This window comes from Cnephaeus nilssonii (genome assembly GCF_951640355.1).
Source record: "Cnephaeus nilssonii genome assembly, chromosome: 19".
Taxonomy (NCBI): domain Eukaryota; kingdom Metazoa; phylum Chordata; class Mammalia; order Chiroptera; family Vespertilionidae; genus Cnephaeus; species Cnephaeus nilssonii.
Window position 1 is genome coordinate 51,471,470 of NC_137090.1, and position 26,758 is coordinate 51,498,227.

Genomic DNA, 26,758 nt, shown 5'->3' on the forward strand with positions numbered 1-26,758 from the left:
CTGAAAGCACATAGGTATTAGCTCTTGCTCACTAACAAGCCAAAAGGAGAGCTCGGTATTGACAGCTGGTTTCTCCACGGAGCGACTCGGGCCGGGTCCGTGCAGCCGGTGGGTCACCGCCCCTGAAGCCTGGTCATCACGGCGCCCGGCACCGAAGGAGACAGGTGGCGCCCGGAGCCCGCCTCACCTCCAGCTCGTCCTGTCCTGTCGGCTGGAAGGCAGACTCGGACTCACCTGCTGCGGGAGGCCGGGGGTGCGGCGTCCACCGTGGGGACAGGCGGCGGGCGGCGGCCTCTCCCCCCTCCGGCCGCCCACCCTCCGGCCCAGGTACCGCTCCCGCTCCTCCAGCTCCGCGTCCCAGCGGCCTCAGGCGTGTGCTCCTTCGGGGTCACCGCCCCTCCTCCCTCCTGCTCCTCCCGCAGCGCCCCCCCCCCCCCACTAGGCCCTGCGGCCGTTTCCTCTCCACTCTGCGCAGACGGCCCGGCCCCGAGCCACCATCTCTCCCACACGGAAACCGGGTCAATTATCCAACCCACCGCGCCCCGAACAACTCGGTTGCCCAGGGAAACGGGGTGGCGCCGTGAGCCTCCGGCCGAGGCGCTTCTGGAAGGCGGAGCTTCTGGAAGGCGGAGCGGGGCGGGGGCCCCAGGCCGGGGCGGTAAGGCCAACGCCCTGGGCGGCCGGCTGCGGGACCACCCGGAGTCGGGGAGAAACTAGTCCGCTCGCGGCGGAAGGACAGAACCAAGAGCCTCTCGAACCCAGAACAGAACCGCTTTAATACCTGTAGCCAACAGAACGGCACAACGGAAGACTCCCGTGCGGCCGGCGGGCTGCCGCCCACGCCCCCCTGTAAAACTTGGGGTGCCGCCGGGAGGCAGCGGGGCCCTGAGAACAGCAGAGGGGACGTCTGGGCAGACATCAGCCAACCGGAGGCCTCTGTGCTGAGGACCACGCGAGGGGACGGGTGGACACTCCATCCGTCCCCCCATCACAGCGCCTTGCACGCAGCCCCCTCCTCGGCATCAGCCGGGCATCCCCATCAGCCAGGTGCCTGCGGCTCCACGGAGCCCGCCCAGCCTCCCGGGACCGGGGCAGCACAGGGCGAGCAGCTCTCCCGGGCCCCCGCCGCGGGACAGAGGGCACGTGGTGCTGCGGGAAGGGGTGGCCCCGGCCTGCCCCTGCCCCTGCCCCTGCCCCCGCCTCCTCGCAGCTACCGGCCGCTCACCGCCAGACAGGCCTGAGGGCCTGGCCACGCACCGCCCTCTTCCTCCTCCTGTTGGGGGCAGCACTGTGACCCAGGGTGGGAACGAGGGGGAAAACATCCCTTTCGGAAAGGAGTCACCCCTCCCTGCACACCCCAACTGGATCAAACCTGCGGTCCGGGTACATGCCCTGACCGGGAACGGACCTGGTGACCTTCCAGTGCATGGGACGGTGCTCAACCAAGCCACTGGCCTGGCCCCCTTAATCCTGTTTGGAGGCCATTTGTGATGTTACCCCCGCAGGCCTGCATGGGCGCCCCACCTCGCTCCCCTGGACTAGAAGCCCCAAGAGAAGGCTTTTGAGGGGGGAGAGCAGCTGACGTGAGGCCCTATGACATCACCGCCTCTTCCGGGTGAGGCCCTCGCTGCGCTCCGCCTGAGGGCATGCCAGGCCTCCGACGGCCCTTCCCTCGGGTGGAGGCAGGGGCAGGGCAGGGCCCTGGCTGGCGGTGAAGGGGGGAGAAGGCACAGGAGCCAAGGTGTCCCCCAGACCCTGGTGCCCCGCTATCCGGCTGTGAGACCTCGGGGAACCGCGGGCTGCCAGTGAGGAGAGCAGCAGGCGGAGGACAGGTGGGCTCCCGCACCTCCAGGCCGCGGCTCCATCGCTGGTAAGCGCGGGGCAGGCAGGTGGCGGCCCCGAGGCCACACGGCTCCCGCTGACACGCACGCCCTGCGCTCTGGTCAGGAGCTTGAAAAACAACGAGGGGCCAGGGCCTCGGCCAGAGGTCACCCAGAGCGGGTCCGGGTCCTGAGGGGGGAAGGCACGTGATTAGGACGTGAGGGAACCGGCCTGAGCGACCTGCTGGGAGGGGCCGGTGCTGCCCGGCCCACAGGAGGGCTCCGGGCCGGGGAGGCCGGGGAGGCCGGGGAGGGGGCCGGGTGCCAGACACATGGGCAGCACCAGAGGCCACCAACCACGGCCACACCGGCCGGCGTGCCAGCCGCGGGCTCCAGGCCAGGGCGGCCGGGCTCTACGGGAGCCCCGGCGGCCAGCAGGGCGGCCGGCAGCGGGCACGCACGGTAAGGCGTCGGCGGCAAGGCGGCCACACCTGCCGGAACTGGGACCAGCTGTCCCTGGGCCAAGGCCACCCACTCCCCGCAGCAGCTCCTGGTCCGGACACGAGCTGTTGGCCTGCTGGCCCAGCACGCGCGCCTCCCGTGTCAGAACACAGGCTCCGAGGACCCCGCTCGGGCATCCTCCCGGCGCTGGGCCACCTCACCCACGGGCTGCAGAGCGAGGGCACCGGCTCACCGCGCCGCTGGACAGTTTCCATGGCGACTCTGTATGTAAACTTGTGTGGGGGGGAGGGAGCGAGGGAGGGAAGAGACCCGGACCCTGGGCCGGCCGGTCTGTCCACTCAGGCCTACCCCCCCTTCAGCTGTGCCAGGACGGGCTACCCAGCCTTGGAAGGGGCCAGAAGCTGTGCCCACCCCCTGCTGGCCCAGGACTCCCAGCACAGGGGACCAGGGGCTCCCCTGGCCCTCATATAGCACACTGCAGAGTTGGGGAGCACAGTCGAAAGGAGGTGCCCTCCGCCATCCAGAGGTTTCCGGGGCCATGCCCAGCCGCTGCTCACCCGGAAGACGCCCCGAGGCTGGCGGCCTCTATGGAAAAGTCCTTTCCTGGCGGGAGGACGGCTTGGAGGGCAGCTCTCCCGCCCACCTCTGCTCCCAGGGTCCCTCTGAGGAAGCTCACCCAGGGCCTGGGCAGAGGGGCGGTCCCGGGAGGTTTCGGAGCCCCTGGAGCTGCCCTGGCGACAGGCAGGTGGAGAGGGCAGGGCGGCCACAGGGGCGGGACCTTGGTCCCCACAGAGCTGACAGACAAGGAGGCCAGGAGTTAGGGCACAGGCCCGGGGGCGGGGGGTGGGGGGTAGAGAACAGCCACGCTCCCCCAGCCTCTCCGCCGGCACTCAGCGTCGGCGCTGGGCGTGCTGTGTGCACAGGTGAGCCCCAGCAGATGCCCCGGCCGCTCCCCGCACACCTCAGGGAGACCGGCCCGGCCAGCTGCCGGCGGGCAGCGGGAGGAAGGGCAGTGCCGACGGCGGCCGCAGCGGGCGCCGTGCCCTCGGAGCCGGCAGGTAGGTTCTTATTGCTCTTCTCAACGCTGGGAACAGCACCGAGTGGCAGGGTGGTGAGGGGGTGCCAGGATGGCACTTGCCAATCACAGAGCAAGGAACACGGGGGCCCAGCGGGCCACAGGGATGCCATCCGTGTCCCAGGCCTGCCCACGGGCCGGGGTCTTCCAAGAAGCCGCCAGGTCTGCGGGCAGCAGCTGCCGGGGTGCGGCTGCCTGGCCTCCCCTGCCAGTCACCGGCCACGGCCCATCCTCGGCCAGCTGCCGCTGGGGCCCGATGAGCGTCCTTACAAAACAGCTGAGTGGCCCCCCGCCATGGGCTCCATGTGTCCTGAGAGCACACAGAGGCAGGGCCAGGGCGAGGAGACGCCTGGCAGGGCTCGCCTGCCCCCAGCCGGGGTCACGGCTGCAGGCGCTCCAGGTACTGCGGCAGCGGGTTCTCCTTGACGTACTTCTGGATGTACCAGCACGTGAGGTGGGCCTTCAGGTCCTCCTCCACCACGAAGTCCAGGGCAGCCTGCAGCGGGCAGAGAGAGAGGTCAGTGCCCGGAGCCCGCACCAGGTGCACAGCGGCCCCACCCTGGCGCTGTCACCACCCCGCGTCCCCGATTCCGTTAGGGAGCGGGACTGTCGGGAAACTGCCTGGAGCACATGCCCTGGAAGAGAGGAAGCCAGGACTGGGTGCTGAGCTCTTGCCCGACACAGCAGCCCACAGCCAGGGCCACGTGGGCAGGGGCTGAACCTGGAGAACCCGCCTGCTGCCGGCCTCGTCCATCCTGCTCGCGCGCTGGCTCCTGTCCGCAGCCTGCCCTCCCCCTCAGGGCCCTCGGGCTTACCTGGCGCCTGCCCACCCCTCCCTCACTCTCTCTAAAAATCGGTGGAGAGCACACCCTCAGGTGAGGGCTCACACCAAGAAGAACGTTCGCTGGCCCTGACCGGTTTGGCTCAGTGGATGGAGCCTCGGCCTGTGGACTGAAGGGTCCCGGGTTCGATTCCGGTCAAGGGCATGTACCTTGGTTGCGGGCACATCCCCAGTAGGAGGTGTGCAGGAGGCAGCTGATCGATGCTTCTCTCTCATCGATGCTTGTAACTCTCTCTCCCTCTCCCTTCCTCTCTGTAAAAAATCAATAAAATATATTAAAAAAAAAAAAAAGAACGTTCGCTGGAACAAGGCTGAGGACGCGGCCGCTCAGATGCAAAGGGAGCAGCACTTCCGTGCCCTTTGACCTCCCTGCGCGGGCCCTCCAGGCGCCCACACCTGCCAGGACACAGGACCCCGCTCTCCTCCCATTTCGCAGAAGAAAAGGATGGACGCCCAGGAAGGCGCCCAGCACGCAAGTGCCCGGCCTGTGCCTCAGGCCCTGGGGGAGCGGGGGCTCCGTCCCCATTACCCAGGGCATAAATCTCGGTTTGTTTTACTTATTTCTGTTAATCCACACCCAAGGATACCTTTTCTATTGGTTTTTAGAGAGTGGAAGGGAGGGAGGGAGAGGGAGAGAGAGACATCGTTGGTTGCCTCCCGTAAGCGCCGACCAGGGCCAGGGATAGAGCCTGCAACCCAGGGGCGTGCCCTTGGCAGGGAATCGAACCCACGACCCTTGAGTGGGTGGGCTGACACTAACCACTGAGCACAATGGCCAGGGCTCTCCGTTTCTTCCTTGGTCACAGGGAGGGTGGGAGAGGCACAGAAGCCTGGGGGTGGGGGCGGGGGGGGGGGGACCCGGGAGCAGCCCTCAGGGACACTGAGGCGTCCTCTGGTCATTCCAGGCTGCTCTCCCCGCAGCTCGAGCCTGGGGTGCTTTGGGGGGGGGGGCACCAGCCAATTTACTTAAACATTCGTCACCTGTTCATTCCAACAAGCGTGACGGAGCACCTGGGACACACTGGACGCTGGGGCCGCACCATGAGCTCCTGCTGCACAGCAGGGTCAGGGCCTGGACGCCCCGCTGGGCAGAACCTGGGCCTGGGCCCGGGACCAGCGCCCCCAGCCCAGCCCCAAGGAGCAGGGCGCCAGCAGACACACTGCCCCCCCCGCCCACCCCCCAAACCCCCCAACTCCCCAGCGCCCCCTGCCACCCACACTCCCCCCCACCCCCCCGCAAACCACCCCCATCCCCCAGACCCCCCACCATCCTCACCCCCCTGCCACCCACACTACCCCCCCCCGCAAACCACACCCCCTACTCCCCAGCCACCCTCTGCCCCCCAGTCCCCCCACCGCCCACACCCCCTGCCGCCATGACACAGCGCTCCCCCGCCCCCCCACAATGCCCCCCCGCCGCCCCCTGCCCCACAGCCCCCCACCGCCCACACCCCCGCCCCACCACAGTGCCCCCCGCCGCCCCCTGCCCCACAGCCCCACCCCACCCCCTCTCACCACTCCACAGTGCCTCCCAGCCCCACAGCCAACCCCTGCTCCAAAGCCCCCCCACCGCCCACACGCCCGCCCCCCCCCGCCACCTACACCCCCTCTCGCCATCCCACAGTGCCCTCTGCACCACCCCACAGCCCCCTCGCCGCCCAGCCACCCCCCCACCCCACAGCCCCCCCACCACCCAAACCCCCTGCCGCCACCCACCGTGCCCCCCGCCACCCCACAACGCCCCACTGCCACCCACAACCTCTCTTGCCACCCCACAGTGCCCCCCTGCCCCACAGCTCCCCTCTCCCCGCCCCCTCCCCTCCCCCCTTGCCAGCCCCGGAGCAGGCTGGCAGCAGGTGGGACCCTCTGCACTTTGGCCGGGAAACAGGCTGAGGCTGGCAGCGGCCTGGTGCCCTGGGGTGGGAGCGTGCTCTCCACCCACCCCTACCTTGGCGAGGTGCTTGGCGATGCCGCGCCCGCGGTAGGCATCGGGGACCTCCGTGTGCTGCAGGTCCACAGTCCGCTTGCCCACGTACTCGTAGAGCAGGACGGCCCGGTCGTGACACCCTGCAGGGGAGGGCAGGCATGTGAGGAGGGCAGCGGGAGTGAAGGCGCCAAGGCCGGGCTGCTGGAGCTGGAGCCTCAACAACCTCTCCGTGCCTCAGCTTCCCCACCCACAGAATGGGGCCATAACAAAACCCCTCACAGGGCTGTTTGGAGACTAAAGTCATCTCTGTACACCCAGAACTCTCGAGGCCAGGCGTCCTCAAACTACGGCCCGCGGGCCACATGCGGGTGTTTTTGCCGTTTTGTTTTTTTACTTCAAAATAAGATATGTGCAGTGTGCATGGGAATTTGTTCATAGTTTTTTTTAAACTATAGTCCGGCCCTCCAACGGTCTGAGGGACAGTGAACTGGCCCGTTTAAAAAGGTTGAGGACCCCTGCCCTAGGCCACCATGAGTCGTCGTTGTTATTCTCAGTCTCAGCATCCCAGGACCCCCCGAGCCCCCCAGCCCAGCCACCTGGGTCCCCATCTGCGCTCCCTCCAGAGGGTCTGCAGGCCCAGGCCCAGCGCTGGGTGCGCTGCAGGACTTGCCAAGCCCCCACTAACCCAGAGCCCGAGACAGGAGAGCAGACGAGACGCGAGCAGGACCACTCGCCAGGCCCAGGGAAGGTCAGGAGGTGTGGCACCGGCATCCACAGGGAAGTGACGCCCACACATAAGACAGGAACAAATGGGCCTTTGTGCCCTCGCCGTCCTGCCAAGCCTGGGCTCACCAGCCCACCCCAGAGTCCCTCTGGGAAACATTTAACAGGGCTCCTCCAGCCAAAGTCTATTCCCATCTGTCTCTCTATGTATCCATCCACCCATCCAACCACATCCACCCACCCATCCATCCAACCACATCCATCCATCCACCCATCCACCCATCCACCCATCCATCCATCATCCATCCATCCATCCACCCATCCACCCATCCAACCACATCCATTCATCCATCCATCCATCCATCCATCAGACCACATCCATCCATCATCCATCCATCCATCCATCATCCATCCATCCATCCACCCATCCACCCATCCAACCACATCCATCCATCCACCCATCCACCCATCCACCCATCCAACCACATTCATCCATCCATCCATCCACCCATCCATCCATCATCCACCCATCCACCCATCCATCCAACCACATCCATCCATCCATCCATCATCCATCCACCCATCATCCATCCATCATCCACCCATCCAACCACATCCATCTACCCATCCATCCATCCATCCAACCACATTCATCTATCCATCATCCATCCATCCAACCACATCCATCCACCCATCCATCCATCCATCCACCCATCCACCCATCATCCATCCATCCAACCACATCCATCTACCCATCCATCCATCCAACCACATCCATCCATCCAACCATCCATCCATCCATCATCCATCCATCCATCCACCCATCCACCCATCCAACCACATCCATCCATCCACCCATCCACCCATCCATCCATCATCCATCCACCCATCCAACCACATCCATCTACCCATCCATCCATCCAACCACATTCATCTATCCATCATCCATCCATCCAACCACATCCATCCACCCATCCATCCATCCACCCATCCACCCATCATCCATCCATCATCCATCCATCCAACCACATCCATCTACCCATCCATCCATCCAACCACATCCATCCATCCAACCATCCACCCATCCACCCATCCAACCACATCCATTCATCCATCCATCATCCACCCATCCAACCACATCCATCTACCCATCCATCCATCCAACCACATTCATCTATCCATCATCCATCCATCCAACCACATCCATCCACCCATCCATCCATCCACCCATCCACCCATCATCCATCCATCATCCATTCCATCCAACCACATCCATCTACCCATCCATCCATCCAACCACATCCATCCATCCAACCATCCACCCATCCACCCATCCAACCACATCCATTCATCCATCCATCCATCCATCAGACCACATCCATCCATCATCCATCCATCCATCCATCATCCATCCATCCATCCACCCATCCACCCATCCAACCACATCCATCCATCCACCCATCCATCCATCATCCATCCATCCAACCACATCCATCTACCCATCCATCCATCCAACCACATCCATCCATCCAACCACATCCATCTACCCATCCATCCATCCATCCATCCAACCACATCCATCCATCCATCCATCCATCATCCATCCATCCAACCACATTCATCCATCCATCCAACCACATTCATCCATCCATCCAACCACATTCATCCATCCATCATCCATCCATCCAACCACATCCATCCATCCATCCATCCATCCACCCATCCATCCATCATCCACCCATCCACCCATCCATCATCCATCCAACCACATCCATCCACCCATCCATCCATCCACCCATCCACCCATCATCCATTCATCATCCATCCATTCAACCACATCCATCTACCCATCCATCCATCCAACCACATCCATCCATCCATCCATCCATCCATCATCCATCCATCCATCATCCATCCATCCAACCACATCCATCCATCCATCCATCCATCCAACCACATCCATCCATCGATCCATCCATCCATCCATCCATCATCCATCCATCCATCCAATCACATCCATCCATCCATCCATCCATCCATCCATCCATCATCCATCCATCCATCATCCATCCATCCATTATCCATCCATCCAACCACATCCATCCATCCATCCATCCAACATCCATCATCCATCCATCATCCATCCATCCAACCACATCCATCCGTCTATCCATCATCCATCCATCCATCATCCATCCATCCATCCATCCATCCATCCAACCACATCCATCCATCATCCATCCATCCAACCACATCCATCCATCATCCATCCATCCATCCAACCACATCCATCCATCATCCATCCATCCATCCATCCATCCATCCATCCATCCATCCAACCACATCCATCCATCCATCCATCCATCCATCCATCCATCTCCCCTCTGCCTGCCCATCTACTGACCCAGTGCCCCCATCCACCGATCTGTGCACACATCCATCCACCAGGCCCATTCAACAACTGCTGAGCCCCAGGCACGGTTTCAGGTGCTGAAGACACAGCAGTAAGTAGGCCAGACAAGAGTCCTATGCTGGTGGACGCATAAGAAGAGGAGACAGAGCAGAGAAGCAGGCAGGTGGACGGAGAGGAGGCAGGAGAAAGAGCAGCGGCTGGGTGCTGTCTGGGGAGCAGTATCCCAGGCTGGGAGCAGCTAGTGCAAAGGCCCTGAGGCAGGAGTGGGCAAGCGAGGGGGTGGAGGAGATGAGGGAAGGGCAAGGGTGATGGGGGGAGGAGTCCCGCAGAGCCTCATAACCACCGTGAGCTGGGAGCCATCAAGGGTCCTTGGCAGAGGAGGGACGGGAGGTGACCGTGTCTCGTGACCCTCCTCTGGCTGCTGTGAGAAGAGGGACGCGGCGGCCACCCTAGTCCAGGTGAGCAATGCGGGTGCCGATGGCTGGAGTGTGGGGAGAACGGGTAGCTGAGGCAGCTCCGCGGCCTGTCATTCAGGGAGCTGTGACGAATGAAGGCACTAAGCTGGGTCGGGGGACAGCGGGCCGTGTCGCTGGAGGTGGTCAGGGAAGGACGAGAAGAGGGCACAGCCAGCGTGAGGGCCCTGAGGCCAGAACACACAATTTGCTGTCCCTCAAAGAAAACATGCCGATGCCAAGTGTGATTACTAAAAGCAAATTGTACTTCACGTGGTTCTCGCTTTAAAGCTGCGTAATTTGCCCCATGCTGCCTGGGCCGGGCCTGTGATGTCACCAACGGAAGTGACCTGGGTGCGGGAACACGGCCCAGCCCGTCAGGGCCTTTCTGGTTCTCCCCGGCGCTCAGGCTGACACTGCAGACGGGGAGACTCAGACCCGGGTCCACGTCCCAGTGAGGCAGGCGGAGGGAGCCCAGGCCTCAGACCAGTCTCTGCTGCACTCGGACATGCCCCTGCCTCCTGCCTCCAGGCCTTTCCCAAGGCAGTAGCTTCTGCCTGGAGTACGCTTCCCTGTAATGGTCCAGCCGAGGGTGGCCTAGGGGCCCCTGCACCCCCTCCTCAGGCCTGACGGCTGCTCTGGTGGGCAGGCCCAGCTCTGGCCCCACTGCCGCCTGCCCTGGCCGTGCAGCGGGACTCTGGTCTCGGCTCCCACGCCTGCTGGGTAATTCCACGTGCCCGGAACAGGGCCGCAGGGACCGGCGGCGGGAGCTGCCTGTGTGCCACCCCGGCCATCTATTACCCCCACTCATCAGGCCTCCATGCAGGCAGGTCCAGGCACTGGGGGTGAAACAGTAAAGAACACCGACCAGACGCTCCCTCCTGGAGGGAGACAGACAAGAAGTGGTATCATTATAAACAAGACCGATCTGAAGGGGACAAGCTAGAGATTAATGCAGCAGAGGAGGGGAGGGTGCACAGGGCAGGCCTCTCCTGAGCAAAGACCTGAGGGGCAAGGAACACGAAAGGACACGTGGGGGACGAGCAGTCCAGGTGCCGAGGACAGCCGTGCAAAGGCCCTGAGGCACACGGTGCCAGCAGTGGGAGCCGGCAGGGGGCTGGAATGAGGGGTGTGGTGGTGAGGCACACGGTGCCAGCAGTGGGAGCCGGCAGGGGGCTGGAATGAGGGGGCGGTGGTGAGGCACACGGTGCCAGCAGTGGGAGCCGGCAGGGGGCTGGAATGAGGGGCGTGGTGGTGAGGCTCACCGGAGGCTCTGGGGCCTCGCAAGCCCCTGACACGATCCCGGCTTCTCACCGGCCTTTTCCGGAGGGAGGTGGCGGGCGCTCAGCCCTTGGAAGCTCGCTAGTCTCCCTGTTCCTTCGCCTGCCCGTTCCCTCAACAATATCCTGGGAGTGGCCACTGGGCCGTGGGTGGAACAGACCCCCAAATGGTCGGGGCTGTCCCCCACCCCGGTTCATCAGCTCCTGATGGTCAAGGGGCTCGGCCACCATGGCTTCCCCAGTGCCCAGCCAGGGAAGACGCTCAGAGAGATCTGTCCTATAAACTACTGCTGCGCTCTCTGCCAGACACACTCTAGGGGTTCGAGGCTGACCTGGGGCCCCCTCCCCAGAGCCCGGCCCTGCGCCGTCAGAGACAGCAGGTGCCGTAGCTGCAGCCACATGGCGAGGCCTGGCAGGAGACAGGCCGTGCTCAGCTCCTTCCACACACTAACCCTCATGACACCTTGCAGAATGGCAGGACTCAGAGCCCTGCTTGCAGACGGGAACACTGAGGCTCCGAGAGGCAGTCACACGCCTCCCGGTGCACGGACTTGGCTGGAGACAGACAAACAGAAGGAGCGCCGGGGCCACAGGCGGTGCCTGAGGGAGGCAGGTGCTCCGCCCTCCACACGGGCTGGGCCACACGTGCCGGGGGAGGGGCCAGGCCCTTAGCGGGCAGCCCCAGAGCCCCTGGTCTGTGGCCTGGCACCGGTGTCTGAGAGTCCCAACTACCCACACCCAACATGGCCAGAACGCCCCTCCTCTTCCCTCAGACCTGCCTGGAGAGCCCCAGAAAATGGCGAAGCCCTGCGGCTCAGGTCAAGATCCCGGGACCTCTGCCTTGTCTTCCTCTCCGGCTCTGAGCGGGTCCTGCGACAAGTCCACGGGTACAACTTTCAAAACACGCTTAGAACCTGGCACTGCTCCTCACATCTCCGCGGGCACCTCTGCATCCACCAGGGAAGCCGAGTCAGACCCCATCTGTCCTCTGCTCGGGCTCCGGTCCAGCCACAGCGGCCTCCTCGCTGTCCGCACTCACACCCAGCTCTCAGCGCCCAGCCTGGCAGGTCGCTCCCTCTGCCTGGCCTCCCCTCCCAGAGCAGAAGGGGAACCTTCTTCCTGCCCCGGGCCACTGGGTGTTTATAACATCATTGGAGGGCCAGACAACGTTACCAACTCAAAAATCAGCCTGCCAGCCCCGCCAGCAGGGCTCAGTGACTGAAGGACGACCTATGAACCAGGAGGTCACGGTTCGATTCCCGGTCAGGGCACATGTCCAGGTTGCAGGCTTGATCCCCAGTGTGGGGCGTGCAGGAGATCCATGATTCTCTCTCATCATTGATGTTTCTCTCTCTCTCTCCCTCTGTGAAATCAGTAACAATATATTTTAAAAATGAGCCTGCTGTATTTGGTCAAACATTTAACTAACTCACCCTAATGCTTGGCAGGGCCAGGCCACATGACTTCAGAGGCCTGAGTGGCGCGGGGCCTCCGTGCCCGCCACTGCCTGGCGCCTCCCAGGGCTGGCTCCTCCTGTGACCCAAGGCGGCCCAATGTCCCCTCCCAGAGGTCCCCTGCCCCCAGCAGCGGCCAGGGCAGGGCTGTGTGCCTGGGTACCCTCTCTCTGCCGTTGGCGTGCGGGCACCACTCTCTGTGACGGCACCGTGGGCGAGCCCAGGGCAGGGCTGGGTTCTGTGAGCGATCGACACTGACTAGCAAAGGCGGCTGCAGGAACAAGTCCAAGGCGGGGAGGCCTGGGTCCGCCCACACTCTGCAGGTGCCTCGAGACCAGTCCCAACACCTCATGCCCAAGGTCTCACCTGTCCTGGGACCATCGCTCTGTCCCTCCTGGGCCCGAGAGTCACACTGTGACCAGTCTGCAGTGGTTTTGAGAAAAGTTAAAGCTACTCGGGTCATAACAGACCCTACCCTTGGCCTCTACCTCAGGACCCTTCGCCGTCCCCAACCCCAAGGTCAACAGCCCCAAGAAGTTACCAGGGAAGGTGGCCACTGAGAACTCGTCCCCCCTGCAGGCGGGGAGATGAGGGGTCTGTGCAGAGGGCCAGGCAGCCGCCACCTCCACGCCCATCTCAGTGCTGAGGTGGCCGGTGGGTCAGCACGCCCACTGGACGGATGGGAGAGTAGGCGGGGCTTCTGTTCCCTGTGGGAGTGAGGAGGGAGCAGAGCCCGGGAACACCGGCTGGCATGTGGGGCGTCTCCACACGCAGAGCCTGGGTGGGGAGGGGCCAGAGGCTGGTGGCTCAGAGTAGGTTAGGCAGAGGGGGCTGTGGCCTGGGAAACCTCCAGGGGACCAGCCAGCACAGCCGGGAGGCATGTGAAGACCCTGGGGTTACCCAGGAAAGTTACCCGCTGGTCCTCTTGCCACACCAGGCACCCCGCCCCGTCCCTGCGAGGGTGCGGCCCCAGGGAGCTATCACGGTGCTCTGGGGCCTCCGCACGGCTCATGCAGGGGCCTGGTCTCCAGGGATCTGACACACAAGCCCTGGGGCTGCACTTGCCACCAGCTGCCTGGGGCGGAGGGAGGCCAGGGGCAGCTGACCCTCTGTGACCTCAGATTTCCCATCTGCCCAGTGGGGGTGGGAGGCCGTGGGGAGCACCAGGACTCTAGGGCCCACAGATGAACCTTTAGATTCCAAAAGAGATTTATTTGTGAAGAATTATTTAGTTTCTACATAAAAACCACCAGCTGCTCCTCATTGGGTTTTTAACACACATCCATTGTCGGGGTCCTCTCTTCGCCTCACACCTTCAGCACACCGCTCTTGTTGGTGCCAGGAAGGACAGCGGGGCAGTGAGGGGTTTCCGGGGGTTGGCATGGGGGGTGCCCGGGGTCTCCCCTGGAGAGAATGGACATGGAGGCAGCTTCCCGGCACCTTGCTGGCCAGCGGTGTCACGCCAGCACGCGCCCCAGGGGCCGGCGGCTTTCCTGTCCGTCGTGGCGGCGCGCACAGCTCTCCTCCCACAGGCCGGTGCTCTGCGCCTCCGAGGCCGCTCAGCTGCAGACGCTGTTGCAGTGACTGTCTTGGTGAACAGGATGCCGAGCGCCCAGGAGGGCCGGGGCGGATAAGTGTGTTGTAGCCTCTGCCTTCGCCCGCAGAGATCTCGAGTTTGCAAGCAGAGCCACTCCCGTTCACCAGGGTCCTTACTGGAATCCCGCCTCACTGCTTGGCCGGATTGCACCCCTCTGCGAGGGCCCCCCCGCTCCCTCCGGGGGGACGGCTGTCGGTGCGTAAACATTTAGTTCAGAGGTGCAGTGGGCCCAGGGCCCGCCTTGGTGAGGACGGTCCATGTTACATGTTGTCCATCATCGTTCGGATGAGAGAACGTCAGTGTTTGCTCCAACCTCTTCCCGGTCATGGTTTGTGGAAACGGGTGATTCAAGCAAAGGATCGGCTGACCAGTCATCCCTCCATCTGCTTCTTCCTTAGTCCCTTCCACACACTCAAACGGAGAAACTTCTCCGCATCGTCTGTCCACCGTGACGTGTAGCAGAGGTTTTGTGGCATTCCCCATTTGGCGATGGTGTAAATTGGTGAGAGAAGTAATAGACCAAAAAAATCTTTATCAAAAAGTAAACTGGTCACTTCACCTAAACTTTGTGGGAAACGCCTGTACAACCTCCAAGGCTGGCGGCGTCTCCTGCCCACCCCCCGTCACGGCCTGTCGGTGCCCGCGGTCCTCGCCGCCGCCTCCCGGCAGCACTGCCTTCGGCTGAGACACGTCACCGCCAGCCGGACACGGGTCTGCACGCAGCTCGCTCACACGTCCTCTCCCGTGACGCAACTTTCTGAAACCTTTTCCATAATGAAAGACGACGGAAGGATTAGATGGATTCTCGTCCCATCTCTGAAATACTGACTGACGAGTTAAGAAAAAGACAAGAGTTAACTCGTGACCCGACAGCAATGTTCGGACACGGAGACACGCGTATACCTGTGACCAGTCAGCAAGGGGTGAGGTTGCACAAGCTGCCCCTGAAGAAATAACGGTGCAGAAGGGGGCCAAGTCAGTCACCTCGGGCAGTGATCGGTGCCCGACGGCTTTCACATCAAGTCCCTGGGTGGCGGCCGTCAAGACTTGCTGCTTGTTTTCTGCTTTAAGAGAACTGTCTGGGCCTGGCTGGGAGGCTCATTGGTTGGAGCATCACCCTGTACATCAATAGGCTGCGGGTTCCATTTACGGTCAGGGTGTGAACGGGAGGCAACCAATCGATGTTTCTCTCTCCTATCCATGTTTCTCTCTCTCTCCCTCTCCCTTCCTCTCGCTCTGAAGTCAATAAAGACACATCCTCAGGTGAGGATTAGAAAAAAAGCACTGCCCTAGCTTGATCCCCAGTGGGGCACGTGCCTGGGGCGGCTCCTTCTCGGGTACCGGAGCAGCCGATCGATGATCCACCCTCACGTCGATGTTTCTCTTTCTCTCTTCTCCCTTCCTCTGTCACTAAAAATAAAAATTTTTAAATGTATATATCTTTAAAAAGTACCGTCTGAAAAAAGGCAGTAGGAAAAAGCAGGTCTACAATGACAGACGTGAGGCTGGGCTGGGCAATCACAGGAGAACACACCGTTTTTTGTTTTTTTTAAAAACCCCACAATAGGGATCTTGTATAATTTCAAATCATACTCCTCACGGTCCTTAAAATACCCAAAACATCGTTAGAAGGACACACACGTATTTTTAAAGCGAGGGGTGCGGCCCGCTCCGAGCTGTGCTCCGTGTGGGGAAAACGAAGAGCCCAGGACGTGACGCAGACGCGGCCCCGACGGACTTTTCCCACAGCGGAGGCAGGGCCGCCTGTGCCGCTGTGAAATCCGAAGGTGATTCCGAACAGGACGGCTGTGGACGGCTCCTCAGGACGGGCCGGGAAGGACAGAAACCCAGGGCTGGCCCTGCAGCCTTCGGCCAGACTCTGGGCCCCTCTGGGGCGGGCCAGGGCGGCCGCAGCCTGATTCACAGGGGTTCGGGTTGGTGTGTTGGCGAGCGCCCGGGTGTGCCTGCTCCTGGGCCCCCCTCCGCCTCTGCTGGGCGTTCATCTCAATGCACATCCCCGGGTGACGTCAGGGGTGGCTGTGCCGCTGACCGGGAAGGGACGGCCTTCTCCGGGCACCAGGAACCCTCCTCCGTCCGCCCGCCCTCGGAGAGCACCGGCCAGAAGCCGGCCTGGCGGGCGCACACAGCGCTGCCAGAGGACCTGCTGTGGTCCAGCCGGGCTCTCCCGGGGCCTCTCGCGGGCTGTGGTGGCCTCTAAGGGACACGGTGGGTGCTTCTTGCCTGTCCCGTGGCAGATGCTCTGATGGGGACCGATGAAGCGGATCCTCCTCAGCCACGTCTGCGCCGTGGTCCCCGCCTGGGGCCGCTCTGCTCCACGCACTTCCTCCTCCGCCTGCCCGCAGGAGACTCTGCGGGGCCCGGAACTTGGCCGGTGGGTGTCACACGCAGCTCTGACTCTCAAGACGCTGCTGTGTACGCCCGCCTTGAGGGGTAAACCCCGGGGCCCCGGGAGGGTGGCCGGCGCACGCCGCCTCAGGAAGGGCCAGCAGCTTGTCTGCTTGCGGCCTCAGCAGGTGCTCGGCCAGCGGTGCCTTTTTGGGGTCAAGGCCTGGGTGCTGCCCTGACAGGGCGCCCTCCCGCCCCGGCCCGGCCAGCGCTGGGGCTGACTGCCGCTGCCAGACCGGGACCAGCAGCACCAGCCCCTTCTTCCTGAGGCAAGTGGGCGCTCAGCCCTGGTGGAGAGGGGGCGGGAAGGCCAGGGAGAGGGCCGTCCAGGGGTGGGCACGATCCCGGTCAGCTGCTTCCCCACCGAGAAGTGGGGACACACCAGCTAGTGTTTCTGAGCCTGGACGTGAGGTCTGGCGAGCCGAGCCGAGCACTCCCACGGCCGGGCGGTGCCAGCGAGACCCGGCCGGGCCCTTCAGAGGGGCCTGCAGGCCATGCCCGCCCTCCGCTCCACGGCTGACCTCCCGCAGCCTGCCCTCCGCAGACCGGCCCGGCGGGCCTGCACCCGCGTCCACTCTCCGCTCAAGACCCCCCTGGGCGTCCACCTCACTCAGAGTCACAGCCAAGGCCTCTGGCCGCCTCCAGGGCCTCACAGCCCCGGCCCCAGGACCTCCCGACAACAAGTACTGACCCCGCTGCCCCGAGGCCGGCAGGCGCCACAGGCTGCTCCTTTCACTCGAATCCCTCCTCGCTCCTGCTCGTCTTGACTTCAACGCCACCTTCCCGGGAGGCCTCCTGAACACCCAGTTCAAACAGCCCTCCCCCACCCCTCCTCCCGCCCTCCTCCTTCCTCACAGGCCTGGTTCCTAGGGCAGCTCCCCGGGGTGCTGCCCCGTCCTCCAGACGGCAATCCCACGTGTCCCCGACACTAGCACAGGGCCTGGCCCACTCCAGCCCCTCAGGAAGGGCCAGACCCGAACTCCTCTCCCTGCAAGGGGCCCCGGGCAAGGCTGTGCCACGGGAGAGCCGTGTGCCGCACCCGCCAGCAGGCTGGAGGGCGGGTTAGGAGCCTCGGTGCCTCGGTGCCGGCGCCGGGGGCACAGCTGCTCAGCCCTTCCCTCAGCAGCCAGTGCTCCAAGGCGCCCTCCCCGGCCTGGGAGCCCGGGCACTCAGCCTCTCGGCCCGTGTGCAGGTCCCTCTACAGGACAAGCAGCTGGCTCAGGGCAGGCTTTGCTGAGCCTCCCCGCTGAGGCAGGGGGCCCCGCCCCCACATCCACTGAGAGTCTGGTGTGCAGGCGGAAGGGGGACAGAGTCTCACACTGCGCCCTGGGGTGGCTGGGGTCCCTGGACACTTTCCAGTTAGCTGTCGGGGCAGCAGGTTCCAGAGGTGGGCACGTTTAGAAATATGGCTGGGCACGTCTAGCTGTGCCCACAGCCAGCTCTGGGGGAGTGGGCGGGGGGAGTAGCTGTGGGGGTGAGGGAGCGGTGAGGGGGGAGTAGCTAAGGGGGGTGAGGGAGCGGGGAGGGGGGAGTAGCTGGGGGGGTGAGGGAGCGGGGAGGGGGAGTAGCTGGGGGGGTGAGGGAGCGGGGAGGGGGAGTAGCTGGGGGGGTGAGGGAGCGGGGAGGGGGGAGTAGCTGGGGGGTAAGGGAGCGGGCAGGGGGAGTAGCTGGGGGGTGAGGGAGCGGGGAGGGGGAGTAGCTGGGGGGTGAGGGAGCGGGGAGGGGGAGTAGCTGGGGGGGTGAGGGAGCGGGGAGGGGGGAGTAGCTGGGGGGGTGAGGGAGCGGGCAGGGGGAGTAGCTGGGGGGTGAGGGAGCGGGGAGGGGGAGTAGCTGGGGGGGTGAGGGAGCGGGGAGGGGGAGTAGCTGGGGGGGTGAGGGAGCGGGGAGGGGGGAGTATCTGGGGGGGTGAGGGAGCGGGGAGGGGGAGTAGCTGGGGGGTGAGGGAGCGGGGAGGGGGAGTAGCTGTGGGGGTGAGGGAGCGGGGAGGGGGAGTCGCTGTGGGGGTGAGGGAGCGGGAAGGGGGTGAGGGAGCGGGGAGGGGGGAGTAGCTGGGGGGGTGAGGGAGCGGGGAGGGGGAGTAGCTGTGGGGGGTGAGGGAGCGGGGAGGGGGAGTAGCTGGGGGGGTGAGGGAGCGGGGAGGGGGAGTAGCTTAGGGGGTGAGGGAGCGGGGAGGCGGGAGTAGCTGGGGGGGTGAGGGAGCGGGGAGGGGGAGTAGCTGGGGGGGTGAGGGAGCGGGGAGGGGGAGTAGCATGGGGGGGAGGGAGCGGGGAGGGGGAGTAGCTGGGGGGTGAGGGAGCGGGGAGGGGGAGTAGCTGGGTGGGGTGAGGGAATGGGGAGGGGGAGTAGCTGTGGGGGTGAGGGAACGGGAAGGGGGTGAGGGAATGGGGAGGGGGAGTAGCTGGGGGGTGAGGGAGTGGGAAGGGGGGAGTAGCTGGGGGGTGAGGGAGCGGGGAGAGGGAGTAGCTGGGGGGTGAGGGAGCGGGAAGGGTGTGAGGGAGCGGTGAGGGGGAGTAACTGGGTGGGGTGAGGGAACGGGGAGGGGGAGTAGCTGTGGGGGTGAGGGAACGGGAAGGGGGTGAGGGAGTGGGGAGGGGGTGAGGGAGCGGGGAGGGGTGAGGGAGCGGTGAGGGGGAGTAGCTGTGGGGGTGAGGGAACGGGAAGGGGGTGAGGGAGCGGGGAGGGGGTGAGGGAGCGGGGAGGGGTGAGGGAGCGGTGAGGGGGAGTAGCTGTGGGGGTGAGGGAACGGGAAGGGGGTGAGGGAGCGGGGAGGGGTGAGGGAGCGGTGAGGGGGAGTAGCTGAGGGGGTGAGGGAGCGGGGAGGGGGAATAGCTGTGGGGGTGAGGGAGCGGGGAGGGGGAGTAGCATGGGGGTGAGGGAGCGGGAAGGGGGAGTAGCTGGGGGGGTGAGGGAGCGGGGAGGGGGTGAGGGAGCGGGGAGGGGAGTAGCTGTGGGGGTGAGGGAGCGGGGAGGGGGAGTAGCATGGGGGGGAGGGAGCGGGGAGGGGGAGTAGCTGGGGGGTGAAGGAGCGGGGAGGGGGTGAGGGAGCGGGGAGGGGGAGTAGCTGGGTGGGGTGAGGGAGCGGGGAGGGGGAGTAGCTGGGGGGGTGAGGGAGCGGGAAGGGGGTGAGGGAATGGGGAGGGGGAGTAGCTGGGGGTGAGGGAGCGGGAAGGGGTGAGGGAGCGGGGAGGGGGAGTAACTGGGTGGGGTGAGGGAGCGGGGAGGGGGAGTAACTGGGTGGGGTGAGGGAGCGGGGAGGGGGGAGTAGCTGGGGGGGTGAGGGAGCGGGAAGGGGGTGAGGGAATGGGGAGGGGGAGTAGCTGGGGGTGAGGGAGCGGGGAGGGGGAGTAGCTGGGGGGTGAGGGAGCGGGAAGGGGTGAGGGAGCGGGGAGGGGAGTAGCTGCGGGGGTAAGGGAGCGGGGAGGGGGTGAGGGAGCGGGGAGGGGGAGTAGCTGGGGGGTGAGGGAGCGGGGGCGGGTCTCCTTTGGCTGGACTCATTAGGAAGAAGGGACACCTGAACATCCTTTTCCTTTGTCTCTGTGAGCAGGCAGCACCGCCTGAGCACCCACGGGACCAGAGGCCTCCTCGGCACCTTAGAAAAGAGGATGTGAAAAGCCAGAGGCCCCTCTTTAGGACAAGGATCTCAAGGTCTGGGCTATTCTTACTGAGTTCTAGTCTTGCTGCATGTTAACATGTAGCACAGTAGTTTGCAGGCAAGCTGTAAACCGTTTTTTAGGAACTCAACTTCAAAAACATAAAAGCAACCAACTGCAAAGAGGAAATCAACGTGTAAGTGACCAATAGTGTACAGAAGCAGAGGCAGAGCTCTGGATACAATCTCCTCTCTCTTACCTGCTGAAAGCGAATAAAACCACCTTGCAAGAATGGGCCACCCCCGCATGAAGCCCTCCCTTGAGTTCGGTAACCCCTTCCCGAGAGCACAAGGGCCCTGGCCACAGCACCACAGCAGCGGGAGGACTGGGTTCCACGTGCAAAGAACAGCGTTTGAGTTCTGGCTCTGGCACTTTGTGATGCTGGGAAAGTCTCTCCTGCCCTGTGGTCTAAGCCTCAGTTTGCTCATCCATAATATGAAATTGTTACCATTGTGACTAGCTAGTTCATATTAATAACTAGAGGCCCGGTGCGGAGGGATCTGTGATCCCTCAAGGGGTCCCAGATCGCAGGCCAGGCCAAGGGACCCTGATCGGGCTGGCTGGCTGGGGAGGGACCGTGGGAGGGCTCCAGGGCATGTCCAGCCCAACTCTCCCAGTTCCGATCAGCCAGACCCCAGTAGCAAGCTAATCTACTGGTTGGAGCGCCTGCCCCCTGGTGGTCAGTGCACACCATAGCTACCAGTTGAACGGTCCAACAGTCGAAAGGTTACTTAGGTTTTTATATCTACACTAATAAAAGGGAAAGATGCGAATTGACCATACCTTCGTGACACCCACCAGCCAATCAGGAGTGAGTATGCAAATTAGCCCAACAAAGATGGCAGGGGAAGGAAGGCCCATTCTTGCACGAATCTTCGTGCATTGGGCCTCTAGTATATAGATAGGAAGAAAGCAAAGAGAGACACAGACGCATGTGCAGTAAAGTCAGGGTGAGGTAGGGAAGATGCTTGCCTGTCAGTCTAGCTTGGGGAGCCATGGACTGGCTGGGAGGGTGGAGCCCATGGAGCTTGAGAAATCTTAGGTTAAAATCCCCAGAAAAAGACACTTTCTCTCTCTTGCCACTTATGCTATTTCTTTCTTGTTCCATGTCCACACTCACCTGCCAGGTGGCCCTAGAAGCTGCATGGACCCATGGCCCTGTGGGCCCCACATGCCATGGACTGCAGCTGGGACACAAGCTAAGCGGGCAGATGTGGGACCGGACTGGGCTTCAATGTGGAGCAGACACCTGGGCAGTGGCTTTCATCCTAGCTCTGCCGAAGACAAGGTGGGACTTTTCCCATGGCGGGACAGGGGAGGTGGGACCCTGATGGGGGAGGTCCTTTACTGTCACCTCACCAATAAAGCTTTCCTCCACACCTCACCCTCCGGGGGCCTCAGGAAGTTCTTGTTCCTGCAGCACCCCAAGAGCTCCCCTGCCACCAGCTGCAGGTGGGCACCTGGAGGCTACCCCAGCAATAACAGGGTGCTGATGCCCACATTCCACGGGTGTGCTAGGGCCTGGCTCAATGCCAGCACTGCCCCAGGGGAGGAGAGGGTCTCTTGGAAATGTCCCTGCCCCAGCTCCCGGCCCCTCCTGATGCGTCCAAGTGCAGGTTGGAGGTGTCCAGTTCCAGGAGTCACACTGGGCAGGACCCTGCTCCAGTTCTGCCCCAATTCACTGCCGGACTCAGGCAGCCCCTCCCTTTCCCGGGCCTCTGCCTTCCCTGCTCGGGAATGGGCACAGCGGCCTCCGACGGCCCTTTCGGCTGGGACCTTGCCACAGGGGCCCAGCTGGGAAGGAGGAAAAGTTATAAAAGCAACGGGGATGGCGGCGGGGGTCAGGGTCCTCCATGTCACAATCCTGTGTTTTATCCCCAGAACTCTCAGGAGGAGGCTGTGGGCCAGTCAGTGGAGGAACTGTCTGCACCGGACAGGAAGGCTTGCCGGTGCTTTCCGGTTTCAAAAGTAAGGACCAGCCCATGTCCGGATTACTGTGCGCCGCAGGTGCCGGCCTACGCCGGACTCTCATCACAGCCCTTGGCCCTCACGCCGGCCAGGGGTGCCGGTGACTCCGTGGTAGGAGGGGAAACGGGGGCGCGCAGAGGAGGCAGCGAGGCCAGAGTCCCCGGGGCGCTGGGGTCTGGGAGGGACCCCACACCCGCCCGCCGCCTTCCTGGGGAGAAGCAGCCCTCAGTCTGCCCAGAGCATCCTTCCAACCCCCTCGGTGCAGCAAAGCGAAGGCTCCCGGGAACCTTCTAACACCGGGGAGCGGGAGGTCACACCGACCCGCTTCCCAGGTCTCAGACAGCAGCCGCGGGAGACACCGGGAGGCAGCCCGGCCCGAGCAGGTGCGCGTTCCCAGGGCCGAGGCAGGGGCCGGCGGCCGGGCTGCCGCTCGGGCTTCCGCCTTCCCGGGGGCTCGCCGCGCGCCCGGCGGGGCTGTCCCGCGGGGACGCGCCTCTCCCCACAGCCCGCCCCGCCCCGCCCGGGGTCGGCCACGCCCCCACCCGGCCCGGAGCCGCAGCCCCGGCGGCGTCCGGAGCGCCGGGCGGAACCTCCGCCCCCGAGGTCGCCCCGCGGCGCGCGCTCGCGACACCGACCCCGGGCCGTGGGCCGGGCCCGCGCTGGGGAGCGTGGCTTCCGCGGGTCCGTCCCTCGCAGACAAAGGGCGGGACGGCCGGGCACGCGTTACCGTTGAGCCGGACGGTGAACTGGCGGCGCCGACGGTCGTGCTCTACGCGGATGGGGCAGCCCGGCTCCTGCGCGCCCGGCGCGGCGGCCGGCGAGTGCGCCATCCGTGGCGGGACGAGGCCGCTGGCCCCGGGCAGCGCGGCTCCGAGGCCGGGCGCGCGGGCAAGTGCGCGGGCCGAGGGGCGGGGGCGCGGGCGGCGGCGCGGAGAGGCCGGGACCGCACCGGAGCCCGCGGCGGCGGCGCCGACACTGACACTCAGACGCGGCCGACAAAAGGGGGCGGGGACCAGCTGGGGGTCACGTGCCGCGCGCGGCCAGTGGGTGCCGGCCGGTTTGTTTTGATACATTCCGTCCGCTCTTAAAGGGCCAGGCCCGCCCCCTGCGCGCCGCTGGGCGCTCCAAACACCGCGCGCGCCGCGTCCGCCGGAGGCCCCCTTTCTCCTTGCATTTGATTCACTGGCAACTTTGGGGCCCCACACGGACCCCTTCTCGAAGAGATATAATGATCTGCAGGGAAATTCCAAGGATTCCCTCGCAGCCGCCATTTACTCAGCACTTGCTGTGTGCGTGGCCTGGTGAGCTCCAGGGCGGTGCAGTAGGGCTCAGTGAGCTCGGCCGAAAAATAGGTGCGCGAGACCATTTAGAGGAGGAAGTGGACACCCCAGGGCGTGCGAGACCTGGGGAGGGCGCACAGCGGAGCCGGGAGGGTCGTGCTGCGGCCCCACCCATGTGACCGGCTGTTGGATTGAGATAAGAGCGCAAGGCCACCTCCCCTCGAAAGGGGCAGAGCCGCAGGCAGAGAGAGGCCTGGGAGATCCCTGGGTTCAAGCCAAAGATGGGGACAGTGAGTCCCAACAAGACCGGGGACTCGCTTGGAGAGGACAGGCCTCTCGGGGTCCAGGTTTCTTTTTGGAAAGAGAACTTGGCCAGGCCCTGCTGCCCCGGACCCGGCTCGCAGCTGAAGCCCTGTTCGCTCCCACCCGGGGCTGCAGCACCGCGTCACGGGACTCCAGGTTCCTTTTTACTGGTTTGCTAATTAAAGTGTAAACTTGCTGTTCACTCCCAGGTGACCACCACCCAGTCAAGATGGATAATACCAGGGTTTCCATTGCCCCTGATCCGTGTCCCACCCTGGAAGTCACGACTACCCTGACTTCTAGCGTGATGCACCAATTTGCTTTTCCCAGAACTTCGCATCAATGAAATCACGTAGTGCATACTGTTTAGTGTACAGTTTTTTTATTCATCTTATCTGTGGGATTCATCTATGTTGATGAGGGTACCTTTTTCATCACTGAGTAGTATTCCATTGTGGGCATTTACCGAAGGGGGGGATTCTTGATTAAAAATTTGGTCTCTATGGAGCAACAAAAATTTTCATAGAACGCAAAAATAGTATTGTAATATATTTTTTTAAATTTCAACATAAGTACAATTTACAAATATAATAAATAAAAAATTATGTATAGTATTATTTTATTCTTTGGCATATTTCTCATTTGAGTGAATTTTTTTTTAGTAGATTGCTGTCGTTGTTTAAAAGGTCATGAATTTGCCGTAACGTAAGTCGTAAGTGTCACTTTCAAGGCCGGCGCTAGACTTTTTGCCGCCACTATAAAATATAAATAATACGAGTACTGTCTGCTAAATTCAAGAAAATTTATGTATTTATGAAATAAATAAATTACTTACCTAAATTATCTGAATAGCTGATTTGTAATGACATCACTTGTTTAACTAGCTTACTAGCACGCAGTACGATGTGTATCGTCCGAGAGACAGTTACAAAATGTTTTCGTCGTTGCCAATCCCAAAAAATGCCATTGTTCATTAAGTCCACACAATGGTGGTCGAATTCTAACAACTGATCAACAATGCGAACTTTGATAAGCAGTTCTCGATAATCAGTTCTCAACAATTATTTGTTATTATTAAAGTTTAACATTATAAAATTAACAAAAATAATATAAAACTCATATCCTGGCTAAATAGCCACATGGCCACCGAAAACCGTATATTCCCTTCCCGTTCTCCCGCCGTTCCCTAGCTTGTCATGCATTCTTTCCAAAAACCGGGACTTTTTTAAAACGCCGCGGGATGCGGGGCAAATTGTTAAAAATCAGGACGGGACTTCTGGTCACCTTACATTTACCACAATTTGTCCACCCTTGATGGGCATTTGGGTTGTTTTGTTTGTTTGTTTTTTGGTTAATCCTCACCTGAGGATATTTTTTCCATTGACTTTTAGAGAAAGTGGAAGGGAGGGGGAGAGACAGAGAGAGAAACATCGATGTGAGAGACACATGGATTGGTTGCCTCCCGAACGCACTCCCACTGGGCCAGGAATGAACCTGCAAATGCCCTTGACAGTGAATTGAACCCGATACCTTTCTTTGCGTGGGCCGATGCTCTAACCACTGAACACCACAGGTCAGGGCTCTTTAATGATACTTTTAATTCAATTTTTGGCTGGGTAATATAGCCACATGTTTCAAAACCAAAAATATAGAGAGAGAGACAGTCATGGCCAGTGTGGCTCAATTGGTGGGAGCACCAAACGGTCGTGGGTTCAATTCCCAGCCAGGGCACATGCCCAGGTTGGGGGTTTGAACCCCAGTTGGTATGTGTGTGTGGCAACCAATTGATGTTTCTCTCTCTCCCTCTCTCTCTAAACTAAAACACACATACACACACATACAAAACACCCCATAAAAATAAAATAAGCATAAATAAGTATATGTGTGTGTGTGTGTGTGTGTGTGTGTGTGTGTGTATGTATATTTGCAACTAGGAACAATCTTCCTCCACACAGAGAGGATGCCTTTTTACTTATTTCTTAAGAATTTTTCTAGTTTTCCACATATAAACCTACGACGTCATAGCAGAGGACTAGACTTAACCATTCCCTTTGACACGGTCTTTTATTGATGGCCACTTTTTTGGGGGTCATTTCTTCTTAAAAACTTTTTTAAATTTTCTTTTTGTGTGTATTCTTTTGGGTCATTTATAAATGTAGCGTCTTTGTCTCAGCTGCCGACTCTTGCATCTTAAGGATGCAATAATTATCTAATCCGTTAGTTCCCTATCGTTGAGCATTTTTTCACCTCACGGGATTCTGTTCATACATGTGTTTGCCCACCTGTTTGCCTATCTTCTGAGGAGGCTTACACCAGCAGCCACACCCACTGCGTGCTCCCTGTAGGCCAGGCGCTGTGTGGAGTGCTGTGGTGCAGGCCTGGCTGATCCTCACTCCGTCCTGAGAGGCAGGGTTGGGCTGGGGAGGCTGAGAACGGTCAGCGCGCTCCCTGGTGGTGGGAGTGGAGCTGGGACTCCACTGGAGGCTAAGCTCCGAGTCTGACACCTGGTGGGGGCCCGCCCCACGATGGGCCAGGAGCCCCCTGGGGGGAGAAGGCATCCTCCCCAGGAGACCTGGGGCTCCCAGAGGGCGCCGCAGTGGAGGGAGGTTGAACCTGCGTGGCTGAGAGAGGCCGGGGAGGTGTCGGACAAAAGAGGGCCGTGTGAGCGGCGGAGCGGAGACCACTGCCCCGCCCAAGGGGAGGCTGCCGCTCTGTGTTGGAGGCCACGCGGGCCTCCGGGCTTTCCATGGGAACTGGAAATCAAAGGCTAGAGTGAGCTCTCCTGGTGTGCAGGGATGGCAACGGATGAAAGAGCACAATTATGTGTGTCTGCCACCAACTCTTCAACGTCAGGGGACAGAGACAAAGTTCCAACAGTCGGTGTGTCCAGACGCATATTCACGCATTTTTCTGGAGGTGTAATATTTTTTTCAAAGTAAAAAATGGAGGGAGAAGGAGATAAAACCAAGTGGAGTATTTGACTCTTGGTTAGAGACTGGTCCAGAACAACTGAACCGTGGAGGGCACGTGGGGCTGGCTGGGTACCGGACCCGGACCTCGTGTTCGGTGTCTGGGAGTGCAGCTGGTTCTGCGGCGTGACCACATGT

General features: G+C 62.1%; 1 protein-coding gene across 1 annotated transcript; it reads right to left on the reverse strand.

The window, feature by feature from the left end:
* Positions 1-524: 524 nt before the first annotated feature.
* On the reverse strand, positions 525-23,048 carry NATD1 (N-acetyltransferase domain containing 1). The gene is made up of 3 exons (XM_079797415.1): positions 22,796-23,048; positions 6,147-6,265; positions 525-3,853 (listed from the first exon to the last, which is right to left on the reverse strand). Exons 1-3 carry the CDS (start codon positions 22,896-22,898, stop codon positions 3,737-3,739), a joined length of 339 nt encoding a protein of 112 aa, XP_079653541.1. The 5' UTR covers positions 22,899-23,048; the 3' UTR covers positions 525-3,736.
* Between the last annotated feature and the right edge of the window lie 3,710 nt (positions 23,049-26,758).